The 27,676-nt window shown below is 38.5% G+C and overlaps 1 protein-coding gene across 3 annotated transcripts in view; it reads right to left on the reverse strand.

The window, feature by feature from the left end:
• The window catches only part of SPEN (spen family transcriptional repressor), a 107,756-nt gene extending 80,486 nt beyond the window's left edge, over positions 1 to 27,270 (reverse strand). The window contains exon 1 of one of the 3 annotated variants that reach the window (XM_077151170.1): positions 26,599 to 27,270. Coding sequence is in view for 1 of the 3 variants with exons in the window: in XM_077151169.1 (XP_077007284.1) it covers positions 18,853 to 18,935 (83 nt within the window). In the remaining 2 variants the exon portion in view is untranslated. Of the gene's footprint in view, positions 1 to 18,208; positions 18,371 to 18,852; positions 19,207 to 26,598 lie in introns of those variants that run through there. The other 2 variants (XM_077151169.1, XM_077151172.1) reach the window with 2 other exon arrangements.
• Positions 27,271 to 27,676: the final 406 nt, after the last annotated feature.

The following is a 27,676-nucleotide window of genomic DNA, read 5'->3' on the forward strand; positions in this document are numbered from 1 at the left end:
CCAAAACAACATACAAACATGAACAGTCTTAACATACAAACATTCTGTGTATGGTGTACAATCAATGGCTCACAATATTATCACATAGTGGTATATTCATCACCATGATCATTTTTTAGAACATTTGCATCAATCCAAAAAAGGAAATAAAAAGAAAAAACTCACACATACCATACCCCTTTCCCCTCCCTCTCATTGACCACTAGTGTTTCCATCTACTCAATAGATTTTAACCTTTGCTCCCCGTTTTTTTCTATACCCCTTACCACTCCCTCTCATTGATCACGAGTATTCAATCTACTCAGTTTAACTTTTGTTCCCCCTATTACTTATCTATTTTTAATCCATATTTTTTACTCATCTGTCAATATCATAGATAAAAGGAGCATCAGACACAAGGTTTTCAGGATCACAGAGTCACACTGCAAAAGCTGGAACACAGATCTACAGTTTTAGGCACTTTCCTCTAGCCTCTCTAATATACCTTAAACTAAAATCATATTGTTACAATTTTTTTTTTGGTAAAATAATTTTTTAAAATGGCTTGTGAAATTTATTAATACTTCTAATAGTTCACTTAACATTTACCCTTATTTCATAATAATGGTTGCTTACACTGAACAGAAGAATCAAGACAAAAATGTGATTCCACATATTGTTTCTTAATCAAACCTCTGAAAGACTGTCCAACTATTAGTGGAGAAAATGCAAAAGATCCTATGATTTTCAGATTCTACTGGTTAGATGAAAATAAGATGTCTGAATCTTTTAGACAGTCTGGAAAAGAGTGCATAATGTACTTCATCCCCAGAGAACAGGAGTCTACCTGGCAAGAATCACAAACTATACTTCAGGAATTATAGATAATCATTATTACTGCTAAATTAGCATTTGGACATTTGTTCTCATAATAATCCACAAATAACTAAATAAACATTTCTCATTTAGATATGGTGTTTTTTTTCTGGGAAGAACCTGAGGATAATTGTTACTAGAACACAAATTACCATCATGAAGCATTTCTTAAAGAAATAGCAGTAAATAAAACAACTAAATGAACAAAAAGGGAACAAGGCAAGCTGATCAAAATGTGAAGGCTACATAAACGGATCTGGATAGGGCGAAGCAAATCAGAATACAGGGTAAAGGATGATATGGTTCACATTTTAAAACTTCAACTTCTAATTGAGACCAAAGGGAGAAATGTTTATTTGGTGCAAAATTTATATTTTGGGTAATGCATTACATAATTTAGCTTGTATGGTCAGTCTAGTTGAACACCCTAAGTACATGGAATCTTGAACAGAGCTTGAGATCTTGTCGGTGATGCCCCAATACATTCCAGAGTAATTTGGGCAGAACAAAAAAGTATTTGTAAGTTCTCACCTGCCATGCCATAGACCCGGGTTCGATTCCCGGTGCCTGTCCATGTTTGAAAAAAAAAAAAAAAGAAGTATTTGCAGAGTCTCCCTGGGGGACTGGAGAAAAAGGAAGAAATAATTAACTTCCCTATTTGGGGAATTCCTGATGTTCTCATAAGCAGTGGGGACAAGTAAATCAATAGACTGAGTCCTCAATCTTGGGGTGCATCCCTATGAGACTTATTCCTACAAAGGAGAAGCTAAGCCTACTTAAAATTATGCCTAAGAGTCACCCCCAGATAACCTCTTTTATTGCTCAAATGTGACCTCGCCAAGACAACTCAGCAGGTGAACTCACTACCCTCCCTATTATGTGGGAAATGACTTCCAAGGGTGTAAATCTCCCTGGCAACGTGGGAAAGAGCTCCCAGGATAAGCAGGGACCCAGCATCCTGGGACTGAGAAAGCCTTCTTGACCAAAAGAGAGAAGAGAAAAATGACACAAAACAAAGTTTCAGTGGCTGAGAGATTTCAAACAGGGTTGAGAGGTTATCCTGGAGGTTATTCTTATGCAGTCTACAAATATCCTTTTAGTTTATGGTGTAATGGAATGGCTGGAGGGAAATACCTGAAGTTGTTGAGCTGTGTTCCAGTAGGCTTGATTCTTTTTTATTTGGTTGGGTTTTTTTTTTTTTTTTTGGCTTTTAAAATTTATTAAGTTTTAAGTTTACAGTTCTAAGGCCATGAAAATTTCCAAATTAAGGCACCAACAAAAGGTTAATTTCACTCAGGAAAGGCTGATACCATCCAGAACACCTCTGTCAGCTGGGAAGGAATGTGGCTGGCATCATTGGGGTATCTAGCTTCTGGGCACCTCTCAGCTGGGAAGGCACATGGCGACATCTGCTCATTTTCTCTTCTCATGTCATAAGGCTTTCCCAGGGGCGTTTTCCTTCTATGGCTCCAAAGATCTCTGGCTGTGTGGGCCAGTAGCCTTGATTCTGAAGACGTTTGTATGAGATAGCTTTTACAATATGACTGTGTGATTGTGAAAACCTTGTGTCTAATGCTCTTTTTATCCGGGTATGGAGAGATGAGCGAAAAACTTAGGATAAAAATAAATAAATAATGAGGAGGATAAAGAGTACAAAATTGGATAGATGGGGAAATACTAGTGGTCGATGGGGGGGTAAGGGGTATAGGACGAATGAGTTTTGTTTTGTTTTTTTTCTTTTTTTATTTCTTTTTCTGGAGTGATGCAAATGTTCTAAATATGTTCATGGTGATGAATGCACAACTATAAAATGATTTGTGAGCCACTAATTGTGTACCATGTATGGACTGTATGTGTGTGAAGATTTCTTAATATAAATATTAAAAAAAAAAAGTGACGTTTGCAAAGAACAAATTGGTTGAAGTAGCAGAAGCCAATAGACTAAATGGTTCGAATGTAAAAGAAGGGATCTTTTGAAAATGTACTTGCTACCTGGCCTACTAGGACTATTACAGTACAATTTCTGATAAGGAAAGTAACTTTTATCGTTATGATTTTTTTTTTTTTGGTAAAATGGTAATTAAAAAAAAGACTTGTGAAATTTATGAATACTTCTAATAGTTCACTTAACTTTATCTTTATTTCATAATAATGGTTGCTTATATTGAACAGAATCAAGACAAAAACATGATTCCACATATAAAAATGTGCTGCCATATTTTTGTAATATACATAAATTTCATGTTTTTTTCAAATACTGCTATAAATATATATTTTTTAAGTCTCTAAAGATTACCTCTATTTCCAGATAAGGAAATGGGGGTTCTCCTATTTATCTCCTCAACTGTAAAAGGGTCTTGGATTTTTCTTACTCAATTTCAATATTTCATAAACTTTTAAATAAACAGGCTTTCCAACAGTAAAGCCTGGCATGAAATTAACTGCATTCAAAACGTCACTAGACCCTACACCTCAAGATGTTAACAGTCCTTAAACTTTAAGTAACCAAACCTTCCCAGTCAATATCTCTAGAAATAGAAAGACTTTTAAGAACAGTTCTTTCAAAATAATAGTTTCTAAAGCTTAAATTTCAAGTAAGTTCAACATAAAGGAAATCAACTGTCACAATCCTATGAGATCCAAAGCTTTAACGAAAGTTCCTTTAATAAATCTACCCTTAGAATGATAAAGCAAGCTATGCTGAAAAGTTCTATGTCCAAAAAAAAAAAAAAATAGTGTGGAAAGGGTTATTTCCTAAGAAAAAAGAGGTGAAAATCTCAAGAAACACTAGAATATATCCTTATACATCCTAGATTAGTATAAGCACACACCACTTAAAAAAACTCTGCAATATAATTTTAAAACTATTTGAAACTTTAGAAATAGCACTTAAATCTTGACCTCAAGCCCAAATTTCATTAAATGGAATAGCTGGTTAGCAAAATGAGTGATGTCAAAGAAACCAATACACCAATATAATATATAATGGGCTATACAGTATTTCCAATTGTTAAGCTCTTTTATAACCTAATTGATTAATATATACTTCTTTTTTAGCTCACAAATTTAAGTGTAACTTTCTCATAACTGATCTCAATGTTTTTTACAACAGCTTTATTGCAGTATAATTTTCATACAAAACATACATGTTTAAACTATATACTTTGAGTGGTTTTTTTTGTTTGCTTTCTGTAACTACCACCAGCATTTTCAGAAATTTTTCATCATTCCAAACAAAAATTCTATACATATTAAATAACTCCCCATTCCTCCCTCCTTCCAGTCTCTGGTAACCTCTATTCTACCTGTGAATTTGCCTATTTTTAAAAATTCACATAAATGGAATCATATATTTGTCCTTATCTGTTTGGCTTATTTCATTTAACATGTTTTCAAGGTTCGCCCATGTTGTAACATGTTTCAAAACTTTATTTCTTTTTTGTGGCTGAATAATATTCCATTATAGTTTTACACCACTTTTTATTCATCCATTCCCTGTTTACAGACCCTTGGATTGTTTCCACCTTCTGGCTGTTGTAAATCATGCTGTTATGAACATCGGTGATATGGGACTTAAACAGTTCTGTTTTCAGTTCTTTTGGGCATATACCTAGGAGTGGAATCTTATGGTAATTCTATATTTAACTTTTTGAAGAGCTGTCCAATTATTTTCCACAGCAGCTGCATCACTGTACATTCAATAGCAATGCATGAGGGGTCTGATTTATCCCCATCCTTACCAATGCTTATTTTCCTTTTTTTTTATGAAAATAATCATCCTAGTGGGTATAAAATGATATCTCATGATTTTGATTGCATTTCCCTAATGATTAATGATGTTGAACATCTTTTCACATTCAAAAGATGCCTGAACAGAGTTGAGAGGCTACTCTGGAGGTCGCTCTTACACAAGCTTCAGATAGACATTGCTACCTACCATAATTTGCCAAACCCCAACCAAAACCATTCCTGCCAATCCTAAAGAATACCTAGGTCAATATATAAGATTTTACAAAGGTTCCATGTACTAGGGTAACTTTCCAGAAGCCTACACCTCCAGATGGGTCCCTGGACCAGATATGCACTATTGAATCCTAGAGGATTCAGTGTATCTCCAGATATATCAACTAGTTCCATCCCCTATTCCATATTATTGACAATCCCTTTTAACATGAAAAAATAAGAATGGGCATAGCCCAAATACCCCTGAAGAGCAGGAGAAAGATCAAAGGTGATGATGGAGTTATACAGAGATGACTGAATCATTATAACGATATTTCTTTTAATTTCCAGGGTCTGGGAGTCAAGACGTAATGGAGAGGCTGGAGAGAACTGCCTGAAAATGTAGAGCTGTGTTCCAGTAGCCATGTTTCTTGATGATGATTGTATAACGATATAGCTTTCATAATGTGACTGTGTGACTGTGAAAACCTTGTGTCTGATGCTCCTTTTATCTACCTTGTCAACAGATGAGTAGAATATATGGAATAAAAATAAATAATAGGGGGAACAAATGTTAACATAAACTTAGTTTGAAATGCTAGTGAATAATGAAAGCGAGGGGTAAGGGGTATGGTATGTAAAATTTTTTTTTCCTGTTTTTGTTTTATTTTTCTGTTGTCTTTTTATGTCTTTTTCTGAATTGATGCAAAGGTGTGGGAAATGATCATGATGATGAATATGCAACTGTGATGATATTGTGAATTGCTGAGTGTATGTGTTGGGAATGCTTGTGCTTCTTGTAAATTTTTTTTTAATTAATAAAAAATAAAAAAAAAAAAAACTAAAAATGTGAATTTTTAGTCCATACCAAACTCTGAAAGTTGTTCTACAACTAATTGTTGTGATGTGCTTTGAAATTTATTGCTTTTTCGTATATATGTTATTTTCCACGAAAAAGAAAAAGTTGACTGTGATAAGTGCAGAGTTATATGAAAAAATTAAATTAAATTAAATTTTAAAAAAAGATGTGTGAACATCTTTTCACATTCAAAAGATCCTTGAACATCTTTTGGCCTTTTGTATATCTTCCTTAGAGAAGTGTCTATTCAAATCCTTTGCCCATTTTTTAACTGGATTGGATTTTGCTGTTGAGTTGTAGGAGTTCTTTGCATATTCTGAACATTAAACCCTTTTGAGATATATGATTTACAATTATGTTCTTCTATTCTGTGGGTTGTCTTTTCACTCTCTTGATAATGTCTTTTGATATACACACCTAATTTTGATGGAGTCCAGATTGTCTATTCTTTCTTTTGTTGCCTGAACTTTTAGGTTGTTTTTAAAAAGCCATTGCCAAATTTAGGGTCATGAAGATTCCACCCAACATTCTCCTCTTAAGAGTTTTACTGTTTTAGCTCCTAAATTTAGGTCTTTGATCCATTTCAAGTTATTTTTTCTATTGGTGTAAGGTAAGGTACAACTTGATTCTTTTGCATGTGTATCCAGTTTTCCCAGCACCATTTACTAAAAAGATTGTCCTTTCCCCATGGAATGATCCTGGCACCCTTGTCAACAATCAACTGACCATAAATGTGAGGGACTTTTCCTGGGCTCTCTATCCTATTACATTGTTCTATGTCTATCCTTATGCCAGTACCACAAAGTTTTCATTACCATAGTTTTGTAGTTAAGTTTTTACATCAGAAGTATCAAACTTGGTTCTTTTTCAAGATTATTTTGGCTATCTGGATTCCTTGAAATTCCATATGAATTTTAAGATGAGTTTTTCTATCTCTGCAAAAAACACACCACTGGGATTTTGACAGGGACTGCACTGAATATGTGTATTATTTCGAGTAGTACTGTCATCTTAACAATATTAAGTCTTCCAATTTATAAATACGTGATGTCTTTCCATATATTTAAGTCTTCTTTAATTTCTTTTAGTCACATTTTGTAGTTTTCAGTATACAAGTCTTTTGCTTCCATCGTTAAATTTATTCCTAAGTACTTTATTCTTTTTGATATTATTGTAAATGGAAGTGTTTTCTTAATTTCCTTTTTGGACTGTTCATTGCTAGTATACAGAAATATGGCTGATTTTTGTGTGTTGATTTTGTATTCTGCAACTTTGCTGAAATAATTTATTAGGTTGACAGTTTTTTAGTAGATGTTCTTCAGAGTTTTTTACAAATAAGATCATGTCATTTGCAAGCAGGTAATTTTACTTCTCCCTTTTTTGATTTGGGCGTCTTGCATTTCTTTTTCTTGTCTAACTGCTGACTAGAGCTTCCAGTACTGTGCTGACTAGAAGTGGTAAAGGTGGGCATCCCTGTCTAAGAGAAAAACCTTTCAGTCTCTCACCATTCAATATAATGTAAACTATGGGTTTGTCACATATGGTCTTTATCATGCTGTGGAAGATCCCTTCTAATACTAGTTTACTGACAGTTTTTATCATGAATGGGTATTGGGTTTTGTCAAATGCTTTTTCTGCATCAACTGAAATGATCCTATGTGTTTTTCCACTTCATTCTATTAATGTGGTATATTATACTGATTGATTTATATAGGTTGAACCACTGTCGCATTCTAGAGTTATATATTCTCAATTTTCATAGCATTCCAGTGCATTTTATGTGCTATGAAGAATGATAGCAATAACAAGATGTCTTAAACTGAAAAGGCCTTAGAAAATCTTATAGTCCAATACCCTCAATTTATGGAAAGAATTTACCCATTTATATAATACCTATTTTACTGAAGTGTCTTCTCTGAATTTTAGGATGTCTCTATAAACTTGAGATTTTCATAAATCTGGCTTTCTCTAATTAAAGCTGGACCCATCTATATAATAAAAGTCAGTATCTATTAAGGCATTTAATTCCAACTATGGATATGCTTGAAATTCATTTCATTGAAAGAATTCAAGACAAAAAAAGGACAATCTTAAAAGTTAAAAATTTCATGATTTCTAAGATAATGTGTGTATACAGGGGCAATTATAGATAGCTACGCCCACCATAAAAACAGTAGTTCTAACTATGTTAAGTTTATAATGAGGAAAATGGATGGAAGAGATCAATCAGACACAGGACACTGTCTGATTTTCTAGCCCTAAATTTTTTGTTGATTTTTATTTTTTTAATTCAATATTTTATATGTCAAAGCTAAAATTAGTACTCAAGTATGCTACTAGCATTCTATTCTTAATCTAATGGTTAAATAAGGGGCTCTCAACCTTTTTTATGTCATGGACCCCTCTGGCAGTCTGCTGAAACCTATAAATGCCTGTTCAGGATATTATTATTAAATGAATAAAATACACAGGACTACAAGAAAAACAAATTATACTGAAATACAGTTATCAAAATATTTTAAAATAGGGGCCGGCAGGCAACAGTGGTTCAGTGGCAGAGTTCTCGCCTGCCATGCAGGAAACCTGGGTTCGATTCCTAGTGCCTGCCCATACCATAAAAAAAATTTCTTATATAGATCCACTTAGGAAGTCAGAGGAAATATAGACAACAAAGGCCATGTTCATTGTATACCACAGGAGAGGAATGCAATCAGCAAGATGCATACTGTGAGAAATTCTATGGAATTTTACAGAACAATCAACCTAGTTTCCAACAAATAAATTCCAAGAAAAGAGAGAGATTAAAACCTATACAATAAAAGAGACTTAAATAGTCCTAATGCCAATCAATAAGCAAAAAGATAAAAAACAAATTGTGGTATCTTGACTGTGATGGTAGTTACAAGGATATCAATCAACAAACTACACTTAAAATGGATACAATTTACTTTAAGTAAATCATACCTAATAAATTTTTTTAATGACATCACAATTTGTATATCTTATTTATACAGATTCTGAATTAAAAAAAGAAATACTAAGACAATTGCAAATTTGAAAACTGACTAGGTATTTGAAAGTAGGAAGGAATTACTAATTATTTTGGTGTGATAACAATATTGTGATTATGTCTTTTATCTTTCCAAGATAAATACTGAAATATTTTAGAATAAAATATGATGTCTAGGCTTGCTATACAAGTGTCAGCATCTTGGATCTTGCATCAAGGAATAGGGTCTTAACAACTCATTAATGAACCCCGTGAATGGGGCTAAGAACAGTGTAAAGGGAAGAGAAAAAGAAACGGGTTCAGGCCAAAAATGTTTTGAGGGAGGTAGGGTCAGGACAAAATTTTGCTGACTTACCACATAAAATGAGTGACTGACACCCAATAAATGTATTGTTGATGATTCCTAATATTATTCCTGAGAACCAAATTCCCTACCTCCCTCCCCCTTTTCTGAGTGACTCAGAGTATTATAAGAGCTTAGACTGATCTATTTGATGAAGCTTATGAGACAAAGAAAGTCAGTGGTGGAAGGAGAACCCAAACTATAAGAATGGGGTTGCTCTAAATCTGCTTTTAAAATGGCACCAGAGGCAGGTGATCCATTCATGTGTAAATCTTTTCACATGAGAGAAAAAACTGAGGGCAAAAATCATGAGAGTTACTTCTGCTTCCACCTTCCATTCCTTTTTCTAACCCACCCAATGTTGGGTTTCCAAAGAAAACAGCAGTTGAGAGGGAGGGAATGCCATACGGAAGCAATAGGAGCAATGTGTTCACAAGCGGCAAAAAGGTGGAGGAGCCAGTGGTCTGAACGGTTGGGATCTGATTACATTGAGCACGTAACTAATTGTGCAAATAAGTAAATATATTGAAAATAATGGGAGTAACGTTTTTCACTGTCTGAGAAGGGATTCACAAACATCAAAAGTGGGGAGGAGATAGGAAGAACCTTCACGTATTAGAGAACAGGTGTGAACACACAATTTTTAAATGTATAATAAAGATGTATGCATGTATGTATATGTATATACATACATGTAGGTACATGAATATACATACATGTATACTCACACACAAACACATTTCTTTCACTCTGAAGCAATGAGCAATCTGAACACCTAGATCTTGGGATTCTAAATCCCATCTCACAAACATGCTAAAAAACCAAAACAGGGCTTCTTAGAGAAACAGCTGATTTCAGGACTGGGGCAGGGAATATACAAGAGACTTTGTTCTGCCAGAAATAAAGAAATTAGTTTAAAGAATAGTGGGGACATATCAAAAGGATATGGTAGCTAGCTTGAAAGAGATCTCACTGACTAAATCTAGGCTGATTTGGATATCAAATTAAACAAGCATTAGATTAAAATCCAGTGGGAAAAAAAAGAAATCCAAGATTCTTGAATACAAATAAATATAAACAAATGGAGAGAAGGGAAAATTCTTGGCTATAGTAGAATAAATGTAGAAGGAATCATAGTAATACATAATCACCATTTGGCAACCATCACAGCAGTAGGTAATACAGGAAGGAGTTATCAATGGATGCTAAGAGAATAACAGCATAATATCAGAATCTCGCTCCAAAAATGCCAATTACATACAAATGGGAGACACTAATATGACTAACTGATCAAAGTTAACATTGGTAGGGTGGATCAATGTGCCTACTGATCTGATCCTCTGAGAAGAACAAGGCATTATCACTTCTGCAGTATTCCAACCAAGAATGCATGACCAATGTTCTAAAAAATGACCATGATGAATATATTATTATGTGATGATTTGTGAGCCATTGATTATACACCATATATGGAATGTCTGAATGTTAAGAATGTTCGTGTTTGCAATACTACCTGATTGTAGCACAATAATGTAAGGACACTGAATGAAGTTGAGTGTGAGAATGACAGAGGGAGGGCTGGGGGCACATATGAAACCAGAAGGAAAAGCAGACGATAAAGACTGAGAAGGTAAAATTTGAAATGCCTAGAGTGTACAATATAGTGACTAAATGTATAAATTAAAAAATGTTTTTGCATGAGGAAGAACAAAGGAATGTCAATATTGCAGGGTGTAGAAAATAGATGGTTGGGACCAGCAACAGTGGCTCAGCGGCAGAGTTCTTGCCTGCTGTGCCAGAGACCTGAGACCTGGGTTCAATTCCCAGTGCCTGCTCAGTAAAAAAAAAAAAGATGGTCATTCATATTTTAAAACTTCAACTTTTGTGTGAGACTAAAGCAAAAAATGTTTATTTGGTACAAAAATTTATATTTTGACTAGTGCATTTCCTAATATACCTTACATGGACAGGTTACCTGAACACCATAAGTACATGGAACCTTAAAGAGGGCATGAGATTTTGTAGGTTTGTCCAGTGTGATGCCCCAATAAAACCCAGTGATTTGAACAGTGAATAAAGAAGTATCTGCAAGGTCCCCTTGGGGGTATGGCAAGAAAGGGGAAAAATTCAACTTCCCCATTTGGAGAACTCCTGATATTCTCGCAAGCAGTGAGACAACCAAATCAATAAGCCAAGCCCTCAATCTTGGAGTTTGTTCTTATGAAACTTATCCCCGCAAAGGATATGCTAAGTCTACTTAAAATAAGGCCTAAGAGTGACCCCAGAGAACCTCTTTTGTTGCTCAAATGTGGCCTCTCTCTCTCTCTCAATCAACATGGCAAGCAAACTCACCACCCTCCCCCTCTCTGTGGGACATGACTCCCAGGGGTGCAAACCTCCCTGTCAACGTGGGACAGAAATTCTAGAATGAGCTGGGACTCAGCATCAAGGGACTGACAAAACCTTCCCGATCGAAAAGGGGAAGACAGAAATGAGACAAAATAAAGTGCCAGTGGCTGAGAGATTTTAAACAGAGTCGAGAGGTTATCCTGGAGGTTATTCTTACGCATTATACAAATAATTCTTTTTAGTTTAAGATGTATTAGAGAGGCCAGAAGGAAACTGCAGAGCTATATTCCAGCAGCCATGTTTCTTGAAGATGAATGTATAATGATATAGCTTTCACAATGTGACTGTGTGATTGTGAAACCTTATTTCTGATGCTCCTTTCATCTATGGTATGGACAGATGAGTAAAAAATATGAATTAAAAATAAAAATAAATAAAAGAAAATAAAAGAATGTTCGTGTTTGTATGTTTCGGTTTGTCAACAAAAAATTTAAAAAAGAAAAGAAAAAAAAAGAATGTATGACCAGATCTGGTCATGAGGTAATACTGAACAGACCCCTCAGGTGGAGGATCATCCTGCAGAATTAAAGATGGGTGCTCTTAAAAGACTGTCAAGGACATGAGAATAAAAGAAAAACTGAGAAACTGTTTAGGCTGAAAGAAACTGATGAGATGTGACAACTAGAGAAACTGGATAGGATCCTAGACCAGGTAAAAAAAAAAAAGATTCTTTGCTGGGATAGGTGACATCATTCGACTGGGGCCTATGGATTAAATGGTAGTGTTGTGGGTTAATGGGATGTGGGAGTTCTTTACACTGTTCTGGAAACTTTTCTGTAGATTTTAGACTATTTCCAAAAAATGTCTAAAATGAAAAAAAATAATACAGGAAGGAGAGAAGTAGATCTGGGTATGGATAAGGCAGGATAGACCATGGCTGATGGTTGCTGGGGCTAAATGATGAATAAATGGGGTTCATTTATTATTTTATCTAGTTTTGTGGTATGTTCAAAATTTTCTATGAGTTTCAAATATATACCAAAAACACAAACCTGTCATACAGTAATATAAATACTGCTTTATTGATAGGTTAAATAATAGTATCTAGCAAATCTAACAACTAATGTAATTTTCAAGTTGTGATGAACATTAACAATTTGAGAAATCTGCAACAACTATAATGTAAAATATGATAATATACGATTAGTATTAATGATAAAATCACAGTTACTACTCATACTATCACATTGCGTTGTTTCCTGTATTTATAACGGAAAGAAATACTAAATTAGAGTTATTGGGGGAAAAAAGATATATATTTTTTTCTATCCAAATTTAGTACCTCTCCATGAATCTGGTCTAAAAGAAAATACTAGTCACGGAAGAGTCTAGCATCCTTTTGATATAAACAAAGTGATAAATTGTTCTTTTATCTACTTCCTTTTAATCCAATATTACTTTTAAACAATCTTGAATGCAAAAGAGCCTTTACTGCAGATAGCATATCTTTTAAAAAAAAACAGTTAATGGTAAGGACTAAAAATGTCTTGAACCTACACATTTACTGATTTATAAAAAATGTAAATCACAGTATGTCAAATGTGGCTTTATAAAATATAAAATATTTTTTAAAAGAGTATACACTAGTTTTTACAAAGAAATAAAAGAGTTAAAAAAAATTCTTTTAACCAAACAATTTTAAGAATCAAAGAAACTATAATCATTTTATATGTAAAACTACACATACCATATGTAAACAGAATAGGAATATAACAATCTAAGCCCATACAAGGTTTAATTAGAAAATTTTCACTTCATTTTTCAATGTTCTCAAGTTCAAACTCAACACCTAACACAAAGACACAAAGACTCAAATCCCCCTAGGGTTTAATGCTGGGCTAAAAATCTAGCACCAAGTATGCGAGACCCATCGATTCTAAGTGTTTTCCATTTGAATTTTCCCAAAAAAACTACTACTTAACTGTAAGGATTCAGAGTAGTTCCTTATCTTACATAAAAATCTTTAAATATGCTAGATTTCAACTCATCTCTAAACTGAAAACGAAATCATAAATAATTAAATTCAAGAATTCACTAAATTTGTTAGGATTTTTATACAGACATTCCACTATGGTTTTTTTAGGTGCCAATTTTCAACTTGGCAGACAGGGAAACATGTAGGGGGAAAATATGAATATAGCAGTACTTGACAATTATGCTAAGAACATCTTTTTACTGCAAAGCCTTATTTCCACATACTAAAACCCAGCTAGGTATCACAAAAATTACACAGTTTCTAATAAAATGATTAAACACTCTAACTAGTTTCCACAGGAGAGTATACTATTTTCTGTCAACACATGAGTAGCTTTAAAGGGGGAGGAGGAAATAGCAAAGAAGGTTGGAAATTTTACTATTGGTAGATAAATATTTATGGATAGGTGTTCAATTATTTAGTTGTCTTCTTTATCAGGAGGCTAATAAATGTCTGTTTCAAGGTACAGAACAACATTTATTTCAAATCATCCAATAACGAAATTCAGGAGCCGAATTTTAAGTAATGTTTCTGCTCAAGGTATTTTCAGACTATAATGTTTACTCTAAATACTGTAGAATGGTTAACTACAGCTCAAACTAACAATAAAAGAAATATATAGTCTTCAATTGGATATGTTAGCTTTCATTAAATATTTTCAATCTTTTTTTGTTTTTTTAAAAAAACATGGGCAGGCACCGGGAATCAAATCTGGGTCTCCGGCATGGCAAGAAAGAATTCTGCCACTGAGCCACTGTTGACCGCCCTCAATCTTTTTAAATTTAAGGAAAATTTCAAACTAAAGGAAAAGTGAGATTTGGAAGACTATTTAGAAAAGTCTTCACTCACATTATAACTCTCTGTAACTTCTACATAAATCTACCCAAAGAATTAGTACTCACAGGATTAAAAATGCCTCAGAAATCAAGCCTGAAACCTCCTCATAAGCATACCAAATAATACAAAGCCTAAGCAATCAAGAGTCTACAATAAAGGTTGCTGGAAAAAGGTACCCTATACACAAGTGGAAAACCATCATTCTTCCTGGCATTGAGCCCTATATTTTCCTTCAATCTGCCAGAGGCATTCTACTTAGAATATTAACACTTCATGCATTCTGCATTAATTTTTAAAAGGCATTTCTCAAGATAACTCTGATAAAAACTGTTTTATTTTTTAACTGTGTAAAAACAGGCATTCAAAATCATTACATTCAAACTTCTACATAGTCGAAAATGTGTTTTAAAAGAAGAACGTGGCAATGAATGGTGTTGGCAATGGTGAGTTAAATTTGCTTAAGTCTAAAAGAACTCTTCCATAATATTTTATATAGTGTCCCAGAAATAAAAATGTCTGAATTCATATAATGTGCATTCCAACCATTTAACTTCTGAATAACCACAGTGATTAAACTTAGTTTAAATAGGCAAAAACAAAATAATATTAAAACAGGTCTCACAGAATTCTGGCCTGCCATGCAGGAGACCCAGGTTCAATTCCCCACCTGTATACTTCCCAAGCAAACAAACCAAAAAAAACACCAAGCAAATATTCAACAAATGGTGCTGCAATAACGGGATACTCACATGGAAAAAGAATGAAATGTGACCCCGCCATACAGCATACAAAGAAAAAAAGAGAAAGAAAAGAAAAATAGGTTTCACATTCTTTAATAAAATGTTTACATGAGCTGCTACCTCTCTCAACCTCTGCACAGTCTTTAACCTATTCTCTAAAACTAGGAAATGGATGGGAAACTGAATATATAATTTACTTAACATCTGAAAATAAGCTATAAAGAGTTTTTAAATCTTTTAAGGGTTCTATTCATCTGTTCACAGTAATTCAGGGTGTCGCCTTTCACTTGTGTGTGTTTCACACATCTCTCTCCATCTCACAACTAATAAGACAGCAAAACCAATTGTTGTATAACTCCTCCCTTCCCGCTTCAACCCAGCAAACATACAAAGGAAGGGACTAGCTCTATTGTGCAAATTCAGTCTCAGCAATGAATCTTTGTTAACGAAAACCTCATTCAGAAACAGTCCTCGCTTAATTTTTTAAATCAGTATATTGAAAGCTGTGAAGATAATGAACATGGTAGATGTATTAACATTTCAAGATGGGAAAACCAAATTTGGAAATGTTGCAATAATATTTTCATAAGATTTGTTATTTCTTTGCCACCGAAGGAAAAAGCCAAATCAGCATCCTTCCCATAATCTATTTTCCACTGAAAACACTGATTAAAACATAAAGAATAAAATAAAATATTGACTGACCTCTTTCCCTCCCTAAAATGCCTCTAAGCTGCCCTGCCCCCAAAGTTATCTGGTTCAGTTTTTTGTTGTTGTTTTTTCAAATTCAAACACTACAAATGCCTAATCACTGTTAAGAGAACATTCATTTTGAAAACGTTTTACATAATGTATTCCCAGTGTACACCTCTTAATCCTGTAAAACAGTTATTAGTTAATGCTGTAATCAGCTAGGGAAAAGGGTAAAAGCAGGCACTTTAACTTCAGTTTTAATATAGACAGTATGCGGTTTTTCTCATTCTAATATCTCAAATACACCAGAGGTAAATATGCTATTTTTTTTTGCAGAGCCAAGGTTCTGGTACCTCTTTATCCCTTTCACTTAATACATGTTCAGATTCAGTTTCCCTCCCAGTAGCAATCACAGATTTTACAAAACATACTCCACAAAAGGGATAAAAGGTCTTGAATTCCTCCAAACAAGGCCCATTTAGCTCCAAAGTTGGATCAGCAAGAACGTTTCGGATAAATGCATAAAGAGTCTTTTGAAGGATAAACAAGAAAGAGAGATTACCTGTTGGCGAGAAGAAATGGGAAGGGGCAAGTCTAAGGTCAGTTGTGAAGGGGAGATTATTCTCTATGTAGATTTGTATGCTCCTTGAAAGCTTACAAATATACTACTCAAAAGATTAGATACATTTGTTTAAAAATGAAAAAGTCACCTTTAAAATAAAGGAGTTTCAGGGACACACTGTCTTAGTTTTAAAATTACATGCTTTTAACAAAAGCATTTGCTTTTGCTCTGCAATAGGTAAGATACTCCTTTAAATGCAGTCTTGAGCAATGTACCAGCTAAGCCCTCTTAAATATAGTAATGTGTCTCCAGACTGCCGCTTTCCAAGGCAGCTAGCATCCTCCACCCCCTCCTCCTTTTATGCATTCTGAGATCTGCTCGGCAGATTCCCACATAAAGTGGGTCCTAGCCGCCATTTTAGAAAGTCATTCAAACAAGCTGGACCACAGCACCATCCACTTAAAAACCTTCTCAAAGTCCCCTGGTCGATTTCCTCTTTCCTTTCCCTACCCCCTCATCTTGCAGAGAAGTCAAACTCCCCACGACAAACATGCAAAGTCTCTGCAATCTGCATAATGCAAAACGACACATCTGGCCACATATCACCGAGAAGCAAAGAGAATGAGGCGATGCACGTGTTTGCACGTCGGTGCAAGCAAAATTCCCAGAGACCGACAGAGAAAAGTCCACGAGGAGGTAAAAGTGAGCACATCTAAGTTGTCTATACCCTCCAATAATCTGCACCTAAATGATTTTTCCACCAAAACACTGAAGATATTGAGCGGGGGAGGGCGGGGAAAGGGGTGGAGCAGCGCCAGGAAGAGAAAGTTCCCATCAGCTTCCCAATGGAGCCCTAGATCTCCTCTTTATCACAGGGGGACAGAGGCGAATCTTTGCTCCCTGCCTTCCCTTCGCCAGCTTCCTCAGGCACAACGTAGTAAACACAGGGAGAGTCCCTAGAAGCGCGCACCGCCCCCCCCCCACCAACCCTACTAAGGACAGCTTTAGCAGGTTATGAATGGTCTCACAATTCCCAACTCCTTTTCACACGCGGACACGCGCAAAGGCGCGCTCCAGCGGTGAAGATTTAATACCCCAGTAACAGCAACCACCAACAGAATCAATGATCCTCCATTTAAAAGGCTGAGAGGAGCTTTGCTGCCGCTGCTTCCATTTCCTTATCCAAGTGGCTTAAGAGCAAGAGACGCAATCTATTTTTCCCATGGTGACTCACTAATAAGGACGCTCCATAATTTTTTTCACTCACTAAACAGTAAGAAGAATTAAGAGCAAACCAAACTCAAAACCTTTTTAGGGTCTTGAACATCGGAAGAACAATAACTTTGGAGGACGATCATAAAGATTTGCAATGATCCTCCATTTGCACCGTATCTCAGTAAGTCGTTATTTTAGGTGTTTTATATTGAAACCTTTATCAGCCACGGTACACATAGATTTCACAAAGAAAACAAGCGCTAAATGCTACTAAATAAATATGTATCAAGAGCAAACTCTACTCTTATATTTCAAGGACAAATAAAATATTCAGGGAGGCTTAAAAAGCTTCATCTTCCAGTCTTAACAGGCTTGCATTTTTTTTAACCATTTGATTTAAGAACTCGGATGGAGGAAAAGACCGTCCTTTTTAAAGACAGAAAATTATAAGACCAGAGCAGCCGCAGCGGCAGAGGCTTCCCCTCCAGCGCCTGCCTTCCTACCTCTACCGGAGGCTGCTCGGACCCTGCAAGCATTTAGCTCCAGCATCCTCCTCACCCAGAGACTGACGAGGGCTGCAAGAAGGAAGGCGAAAGAGTCCAAACAGAGGCACCAACTCATTTTCTGACATCATTCTCTACTCCACTCCGAAAAAAAAGACAAAATGTTAATTTGCCATTTCCACAGAGCGTCTAGGTCTACAGATCCTACGTGTGAGAGGTCCCGAGAAGAGTCTTTCCAGTTCAGAGATACTCCTTCATTACCTACCAAGACTTCTGGTTTTGTATGATCTTTTCTTTCACACAAAAACCTCTTGAAGCCAGACATTTTACGCGCCCGCGCAGCGGGAAGCTTAGTTGCTGCGGGACTCGGGACTTTGCCGCGCCGGAGGGCTGTGAGGCGGGGACGGGTTCGGGTCCCGGTCCGCCCGCGGCCCTCAGTCGCCTCTCGCTTCTGTCTCGCCGGGCCGGGCGGCAAGGCGCCGTCCCAGAGGCGGGAGAGCGGCTCGCCGCGGCAGCAGGCGCGCAAGGACGCGACCCCACAAGGGAGCTCCACCGAGCGTGTGGCTCCGACCGGCGTCTTCGCCACCCTGAGGCAGCCCACCCCACGCCTGCTTCGAGGAGGCCGAACAACAGTCTCCTTATTCGGAAGGCTGAGGGCGGCAGCCGGGACCCCGCGGGCGCCCTTCGCGGCCGCGGCTCGGCGGCCCGGGCTCCGCCGAGGCCCGAGGCCCAACGCCGGGACGCGGACCGAGCGGCTGACGAGGGCAGCCCGCGCGCTCCGCACCCGCCCGAGGGTCTGGGGCCGGGGTCCTCCTCACCAGTTCCGAGCACGGGGAAGGGCAGGCAACCGGCCGGAGCGGGAAGCGGCGCCCGAGGTGAGAGCGCGGTCTCGGCCCTCGTGTCACTCACCGTTTAAAATGTTCGATGATCTTCTCTTCCCGCACATTCTCTGGTAAGTTGCCCACCCAGAGGTGCCTGGTTTCCCGGACCATGCTGGACGGTGTGCCGGCGACCGCTGCTGCGGGTTCTCCCTCGCCGGCTTCGTACAAGACAGTCAGCGCCAGGAGGCGGGCGCGGCGACGGCGGCGGCTGCGGCGGTGGCGTCGGCAGCGGCGGCGGCTCCTCCGGCTCCCCCCCGTGCAGAGACCATCCCTCTCCCCCAGGTTCTGACTCTCGGGCTCCGCAGCTCAGCTCTGCCGCCACCACACACCCGAAGCCGACCCTCGCGCTCCGGTGGCGCATGCGCCCGGGCGGCGGCGGGAGGGGGGAGCAGGGAGGAGGGGCGAGCGGGACCCGGGCGGCAGCGACTACGACGGAGCTGGCGCTGTGGCAGCCGGACGCTTCCCACCGGCGCGCGCGCGGCCCGCCTCTCGCCACCTCCCCTCGCTGCGGGCGCGTCCGCCCGCCTGCCGGCCCGCAGAGGATCCGAAAGCCTCCCAGCCGGCGCGCAAGCGCGCGGGGGCGGGCGGGGGAGGGAGGAACGCGGGGCGGGGAAGGAACGCTCGCGCGCTCTGTCCTGGTGCGCAGGCGCGCAGCCGTGGGGGAGGCTGGCCGCGGGGCGGTGCCGGGCGCGGAGCATGGAGAGGCAGGAACTGTCTCTGTCCCCTCGCACTGGCGTCCCCAGGCGCTAGCCTGGTGAAAGAAAAGAGAGAAATGGGGTTGATTTTGACAGGGCTGCATGTGCCAGCAGCTTCTACTAAAAGAAGCCAGGTCACCTCCCCAGTACACCCTTCAAAGCAGCGTCTTTTCGCTTCCGGGCACTTGGATCCCCGCCTGCTTGGGAAAGTGGTCAGAACTAGGCCGCTCTTCTCACCGCCCAACTAAGCAATGACGGCTATAGAAACCCATCCCTCCCAAGAATCATTAGCTTGTAACGTGAAGCAATTTTATTTTATATAGGATCTTGCGAAACCTTTTTCAAGATACCCTTGCTGATCGTTACGGTATACCAGGAATAGAAGTGAAATGAAACAGTTATATGTCTAGTATGTGCTTGTCATTATTAAATATTTTACTGGGAAGCAGAGGAAGGGATTAGACCACTGGCCTTTCATGGACTATGGAATTTTGAAACCTATAGTTGAACTTTATATAAAAGTTTATTTAAAAAGCGAGCTTTAAATGTTCTAAGAAATTATTATAGTGATGAATACACACCTATGTGATGATAATGTGAGTTACTAATTATATACCAAGAATGGAATGATCATATGGTAAGAATATTCGTTTTTGTATGTTATGTTTAAAAATAAATAAAAAGCGAGCTTACCGAAATCCGGGTAAGCCCCCACAAAGTAAAGCCAACTTTACTAAACTGAGTCCAGAAAAATGGAATTTTTAGAATAGAACAGTCAGCAACTCCGTTTTCTTTTCCATTTTTCACCTTCAGTAATAGTATCAGAGGTGTGGTCCTTAAGATAGAAGCCAGGTTTTAAATATTTAATCCTATTCATTGTCCCCCTAAGTAACAAACCAACATATCATCAAACTATGTTAACTTTAATAAGAAAATATTGTCACCATAACCAGTGATGATTCAGCGCTAATATCTGGGGTTACCTGTTTATATTTATTTCTTTTCTTCCACAGAAGTTAAAGCTTCACATTGGTTTTTTGTTTGTATAACAAACTTTCTTCATGACTGCGTTGGAGAGAGAGCATACAACTACCTGAGAATCACATCAGACTTTCCTGTACTTAGTTTACTAGTCTACACTGTATTTCATAAATTTAATCTCAGCAACTCTGGTCAACTGAGATTCTTTTCCCTCTCTCAAGACATTCAGAAGGCTAAGCAAGTCCACCCTTTACACAACTGCAACAATTTCTGTCCAAGATGCTCTAGCTCAGGGGACAGCCTTGCAAACTTGGTTGACATTTTTCCATTGAACTGATTTTGGAATTTTGACAAGTTACTTCTAAAACTTCAGATTCTTGGCCAGCTACTACTATAACTGGTTTATTTTATATGATATAGTCCTACCTTATGTTTTCATTTTCTATCTCAGTGCATTTTTTTTTCCTGGACTATTGACTTGAACCTCAGTTAAGAAGCAGGAACGAAGTCTAAAAAGGAAGACTAAATAGAAAGAAAAAGGAAGTCTAAAAAAATTGGAAACAAAGCACCACCACAATCATGGCACACATTCATAATTTAGTTAAGGTATTTAATGCCACTGTGGAGATTGACCTTATCATCCTGCAACCCAAAAAGTAACTAAATGAAATGGAAATTCTGTTCTTGAAAATATTTTAGAATTGATTCCTCCTTCGACAAAAAGAAAAACAACTCAACCTGCATTAAGATTGGCTACTTACATTTGGTCATTCCACTTTCACGACAACTAACACCTGTAAAATGCAGTCAGTACACTATTACCTAAACTCATGAACTATAATACCTTGCATGTGACTGTAGTTAGCAAGCACTGACTTACATGCATTTTTCAATGAGGCATTAATTTCAGTACAAGCAACCACATTTTCAGATACATTTTGAAATGTAATGTAAATTACTCGTTTAAAACCTGATAAGCTCTAAATTAACTGAAATCTCTCTCATGTCACCATGAAAACAGAAGAGGCCCAGCTCAATTATATTTCAAGGGGCAACTGATAAAGAGGAGGTTTCGGAACACAGTATCTTGGAATTAGAAAAATAAAGGGCAGACCTTACCTTGAGTGTAGACTTCAGTTAAAATCATGAAGAAAGAGTCAAGAGCTGAAAAACTGTTTAAACTTCTTTTAAAAGCAAAATTATTGGAAGAGAAACTACTTAATGATTAAATGTGTATTTTATATACATCTATGAGCCCCACAGAGCAATAAAAGGATAAACTAGAACAAAATAAGAACTAATTAAGATGTATTCATAATACCTTCTCCATGGTACTAAAATAAGAGGACAGTAAGTGAAAATAAAAAGCAGCATGCTTAACAGCTAAATACAAAATGAAATGTCATTCTCCTAGGTTAGTTTAAAAAGATCTTGCTCTACAGCTATTCCCCATGTAAAAAACTGAGTAGATAACTTAATTTTGATAATTAAATTCGAAATAGGCAAAGAAGAAATTATGTTAGAAGATTACTAATGTACAAATTGTTAAGCAAAGTCGAGTTAAACCTCTCTCAAAGATTCTTAAAGATCACAGAATGTCAAAAAGATTAGAAGCAAATGTCAAATTAAGATAAAATTTCTCATTTTACCAGAAATGTATAAAACAACCCAGAAACTATTATCTAACAACTTAAAAGCAAGCAAAAATCCTGTTAAACATTATTTTATGGAACCTCACACTCCAATTCTCTTGAAGGGTTAATTTCCAGAAAACTCCCTGTTTTCAGAATTATGGGCATCAAAAACAGCAAAAGAAGTATCCATTTTAGTTTTTTATTTTAATCCAATAGATACACCTCAAAAGTGAATTCTAGGTTTATATGTGTCAATAGTTATCAGTCTAAATAGATATACAGATTATTTAATGAGTAAAACAAATGTTAATTCTTTCCTGTTCAAAATTGTAATATGCTCCTATGATGCCAAAAAAAACGCTACTCTAATTTCATTTAAACAAACTTTTTAAAAGGAAAATTAGCCTTTAGATATGGAGCTAAAATGAGCAATTCAGGTTGAAATTCTACCCATTTCTATAAAAGTCATGCCCATGCATGAATTCTTTCAGGATACTAATTCTTTAAGGATAGCAAACACTACTTTACCTTGAACTTTGGGAAATTTTTAAAACACTGATGATGTCAATGATAGACATCACAGTGTAATGGAAACAGCCCTAGGTTAAGTGTTAAAAATTCCATTTGCAATTTTGTTACAAATATTAACAAGAGCAGAATTTCTTCATAAGAATTCCTCTTTGTATGTTTTCAATAGAAAGGCAACCCACTCTGTTATTCTCTGATGACTTTATATTTATCTTATTTTAACAAGCAACAATCGATGCTCATTGAAAAAGGTCAAAAAGTAGGGGTAATGTCTTTCCTCTGTATGATAAATGGATGGTGAAGTGATTGTCCTCATATAAGTACTAAAGATCACTCAGAAAGGTGACATTAAAGCAGAGCCATTTAAAAAGGGGAATTAAAGGGCAATTAAAGTAGATTTGTTTTTAATCAGGTCTTATTTTCACACTGTGAGGAGCGCCTGTATTTAGGATGCTAGACATGCTCAAAGAGTTCAGCCATGCATAACGGAAGCCAGTTGGGGAAAGCATCTGAGCATCTGAGTCTCAAACTTGGGCTTTTCAATACTAACCTGGCCACCAGAGCAGACACATATTGCTATTTAAACAGGAAAACAGAATAGTCACCAGATATTTAACCTGATATTTTACAAATCAGGTCCCAAGCTACTGAAATTAAACTGTTTAATAATAATGATGTACACTTAAAATAAAAGCATCTGTTCCTGAAGATGTTATATAAAAATATATTAACTTGCTCTAAAATGATCAAAGCCCCAACCACGTGAGAACTTGAAAATACTGCAAACTCCCTTTCTATTATTAGAATCAGTCTTTTTTTAAAAAGTAGGAAATAAAGCAGATAACACTAATGATATGATACTACTATCAGAGTGTTTGCAATCTTAACAGACTCACTGAGAAAGCAAGCACACTCTAGTGAAATGATCTACATATAAATTATTATAACTCCAATCAGCTGATAAGTACTAGCTTGCTAGTACATCTCTAGATAATTCTTTCAGCAAACTAACATTTTAAATCTACTGGTCAAACCTATAAAAAGTTAAATAATTTGTTTAAATTTAGTTTTTCAGAAAACATGAAGATAAAGGCTGATTATTTTCTTTTACAAAATCTATCCTTATGTTTTTACATACTTTTTCCCTGGAAAGTTGCCAAAAATAACTCTTCTCTATATTTAAGGAAATACTGCTGCTGAACTAAGGAAATATTTGCTGAATCCTATTTAGAATAAAATTTACAAATATTTGTGAAATTTGACTAAAAATTACACTGGAAAGATATTCACAAATGTTAATCATGGTATTCCTACACAGTAGAATTTGAAGTGTTTACTTATTTTTAAAAAATCATCTGTATTTTCTAGACATTTATTTGGTTAACATGTATTGATTTTATAATTAGAAAAAAGTTACAATAAAATGACTTGTAAGTTAGCATCTAGATCATTCAAGTTTAGGGCTCCTCTGAAATATTAATACTTGATTAAACCATTAAACCAACATATTTATTTTAACAGACTCTTTAAATAAAGGCTAGGTAGATATGCATTTTCTGAATTAAATACTGGAATTATTTTATTTTTAAGGCTTTAAAAGTTAGGTTCCATTATTTTGATGGAAGAGCTATAGACAGAATTTTTCATGCTTTATACAATAGTCCTGAGACTGTTAGCATCCCTTAACACTTCTATTGGAAAATACTTTGGGTTATAAAAGGAAAGAGTTTCTCAAGATAACTTTCTTTAAAAATGCTAGATTAACTTAAAATGCTTTTCCGAAGAAAGAAAACAACCAGTAAGAACATAACTCAAGATTTCACTATACACTTTCATCTGGTGGAAGGGGCATGGGGTGAACTAATAGAGATTTTGTGTTTTCCCCACCCTACAACCAAGTTTAAACCTTTACTCCAAATTTTCACCAGAAAAAAAAAAAAGCTTTAAAACAGAATACTTTCTTCCTTCTTAATATTCAACTTAAACATAGTATTTCACCCAAGATAAGATCAGCTTCTAGAGATTCTAATTATTAGACAGCACGTAAGAACTTTGATATTATTTAAAATTATAAAATGTACACTCAACATTTCCTTCCCTCTGTTTACTGTTATCCTTGCTCTAGGAACTATGATTTTAACGACCCTGCTTAATCAAAATGTATGCAAGACAGAATACCTAACAAATTCTGCCAATGCGAAGGACATTTGACCCGGCCATTTCCAAGCCTCAAATTATAGTCACGTTAGCAGGAGGGCAATTCTACTGCTTGCTAATATTTAAGCATCCTCTAGATAGCTTTTTATATACTGAGTTTCTTGTAGGAATCTGGCACCCACTCGAAATTCCCACCAGGAAGAAAACTCTCTTAGGCACCACAGTGTGGCTCCGCCCAGAACGATGACCTGGACTGACCTCGGACGCACACACTTGCAGCCGACAAAAGAACTTCAGGGCCAAAATGCGGCCCGTGACCATAAAGAGCAGAACTGCAACTCGGTCAAGCTCCCTTTTTAAAACCTTACATCTACGAGGATCTGAAGGTGTGTTACAAGCTAAAGAATATAGGAAGGAAATTACTCCAACGGAAAGGAAGTTACTTCAAAAGGAAACGTGGCAAGGCAAGAGAGATCTTGGAAAGAAAGCCCCTATTCTCTGTCAAGGGAGTATTAATTTGCTGGATTGCAAAAACCGCGATGGATAGAAATGGCTTACACGACAAGGAAGAGTTTTGTTCTTTTGTTCTTTTCGATAGCCCAGAACCCTGGCAATAATTTCCGCCACACTCCCAAGGAAGAAAAAAGGGGGGGAGGGGCGGCACTTTAAGGAGTAAATGCGGTTACTATGGTTACCACTCTCCAAGCTCAGTTCCGCACCGGGAGATCGAGCTGTACGCAGAGGCCTTTTCTTTGTCTACATCCACACACCGAGGGCAAATCTAGCACCTATGTCCCCGCCAGCCTGAGCACAGGGTTGTGACGAGAACCAAAGACACCTTTATTTTGGCTTAGTGAGCAAGAACTCCAGGCAGCGGCTGGTATAAGACGGCTCAGGCACCACTCAGTCCTTCGGCCCGGGCGGTTCTCTCAAGTATAGAGACGGCTTCACCACACCCTACAGTCTACTGTCACCGAATCCAGCCAGTAGCCGTTCCATATATGGCGTAGGCAGAAGTGGAAGGGAAGCTATCTCCAGAAAGCCTGTGACAAAAAAACATAACCCCGCAAATGGCTAGGGCTTCCGCAAACGGGAGTGGGAACAACGGAACCGGTGAGATTCACTTCACATCAAAGACAGTGCCACAAGCAGCCCGGACAACGCTGCACGGTGAATGAGACACTGCGCAGGCGCGCGGAGCAACTACTCGAGGGTTTCGGATCTGCCCCTCCTTCCTTCCCTCAAAGACCAGGGAAGTTTCCCCAATGCGCTTGCGCGACTGGAACGTGATGGGGGCAGGGAGGCTGGTCCCCACATTGTGAGAGAGAACCGCCCAGCACGGCGAGTGCAGGCACTCGCGCACGTCTCACTCTCACATTCACACTCATACAGGCGCGCCTGGAGCTTTCCGCTCTGCCTGTCGCGCATGCGCTAAAAGGGAGGTAGTGGCGGAGCCTGCGGCTTTTTGCTGAGCTTCCCTGAGAAGTTTCTGGAAAGAAATAACCCTGGGGAAGCTGGGGGATGGGGAGCGCAGAGAAGCGAGCGCTTGAGAGAAAGAAAACGAACTATGCAAAGTACACCGCCACCGCCCTGCATCCAGCCATCAAGCTACGGCCAAAGCAAAGCCCAAGTCTACCGGGACCCTCAAGCCAGAGGGGAAAAAAATGGGGACCGCAGCAACTGCTCCTTCCTCGGCCTGTGCCCAGCCCCCCCAAGACCCCTCACCACAGGGAGAAGGGAGAGGGCAGGGAGTGGGGATGAAAAACCTAAAATGCTCACTGGATGTTTGCATGGTGGAATGAAAGCCGAATCCGCCTCAGGAACTGCCTGCGCCCTCCTGGGCCACCCAGTCTTCGCTGTCCTCTCGAGTATGGGCTCAGTACGTTAGGACTCAACGTGGCCGCCGAAGTATTGCTTTTGAAGGGTACTTTAACCCCTTTTTCCTTAGTTTTCCCTCATTTGGAGGGTTCTTTGATCCCCCCTTTTCCTGTCTTCACTTTGGTGACTGAAGCTAGAGCTGCGAGTTTGTGGAAACCCTGGAAAAGGGGCGCCCAGGGCAGGGGTCACGCTGCAGGTGGGAGATGCTCTGTTTCCAGCTTTTATACCTTTAAGTGAAAGCCTCTCGGAGGGGGGAATATTGTCTGGAAGATCAAAGGTAACACATGAACAAAAGCGCTGTGTCGTTTGTGGGCTCCTGAAGGCATTTGCTGGTTCTGCCCGCCGGCTGAGAAAGCGCCCTGGCCGAGGCGGCGCAGCCCGGTGGGCAGACGGCGGCGGCCGCAGGAATCTACCGGCCATTTGGCCAAGGGAGGCAAGGGCTCCCCAGGACGGTCAGAACGAAGTTCAGGCTCGCGTGGTTGGGCTGGGGGAGGGGGCCAGTCGCCGTTTATTTCTCCTTCAGCGCCCGCTCTGGGCCTGGCCCGGCTGCCATTTTGTGCCACGGCCGCCATTTCGCGTGCCCGAGAGGGGAGGGGCGCGCGGCCCCCTTTGTTCCTCGCCTCTGGTCTCGAGGCTCCGGTCTTCACCGCGCGCGATCTCGGAGTCGGGCTGGGTGCGGGGGAGCCCCCCCCCCCCAAAAAAAGCCCTAGGGCGTGCACGAATTCTCAAATCTTTTCTGCTCTCTAAAGCCCTTGAAAAGTGGGATTTCTCAGCCCCACCCATGCACTGTAAAGGGACCACATTTTACGAGGAAATGCGTAGAACTCAACCGTGGGAAGCTGTAATTTCGCCCTGAGAAGGAAGGCGTTTTCGGGAGCATGATGTGGAGGGAGTAGCAAACCATTTGAACCTCGGGCCTTGAACCTTAATGGCATTCTTCAAATAGAAGTTCACCTGCAGAGCGTGCCTCCTAGTGCCT

Source organism: Tamandua tetradactyla, chromosome 2, assembly GCF_023851605.1.
Source record: "Tamandua tetradactyla isolate mTamTet1 chromosome 2, mTamTet1.pri, whole genome shotgun sequence".
NCBI lineage: Eukaryota > Metazoa > Chordata > Mammalia > Pilosa > Myrmecophagidae > Tamandua > Tamandua tetradactyla.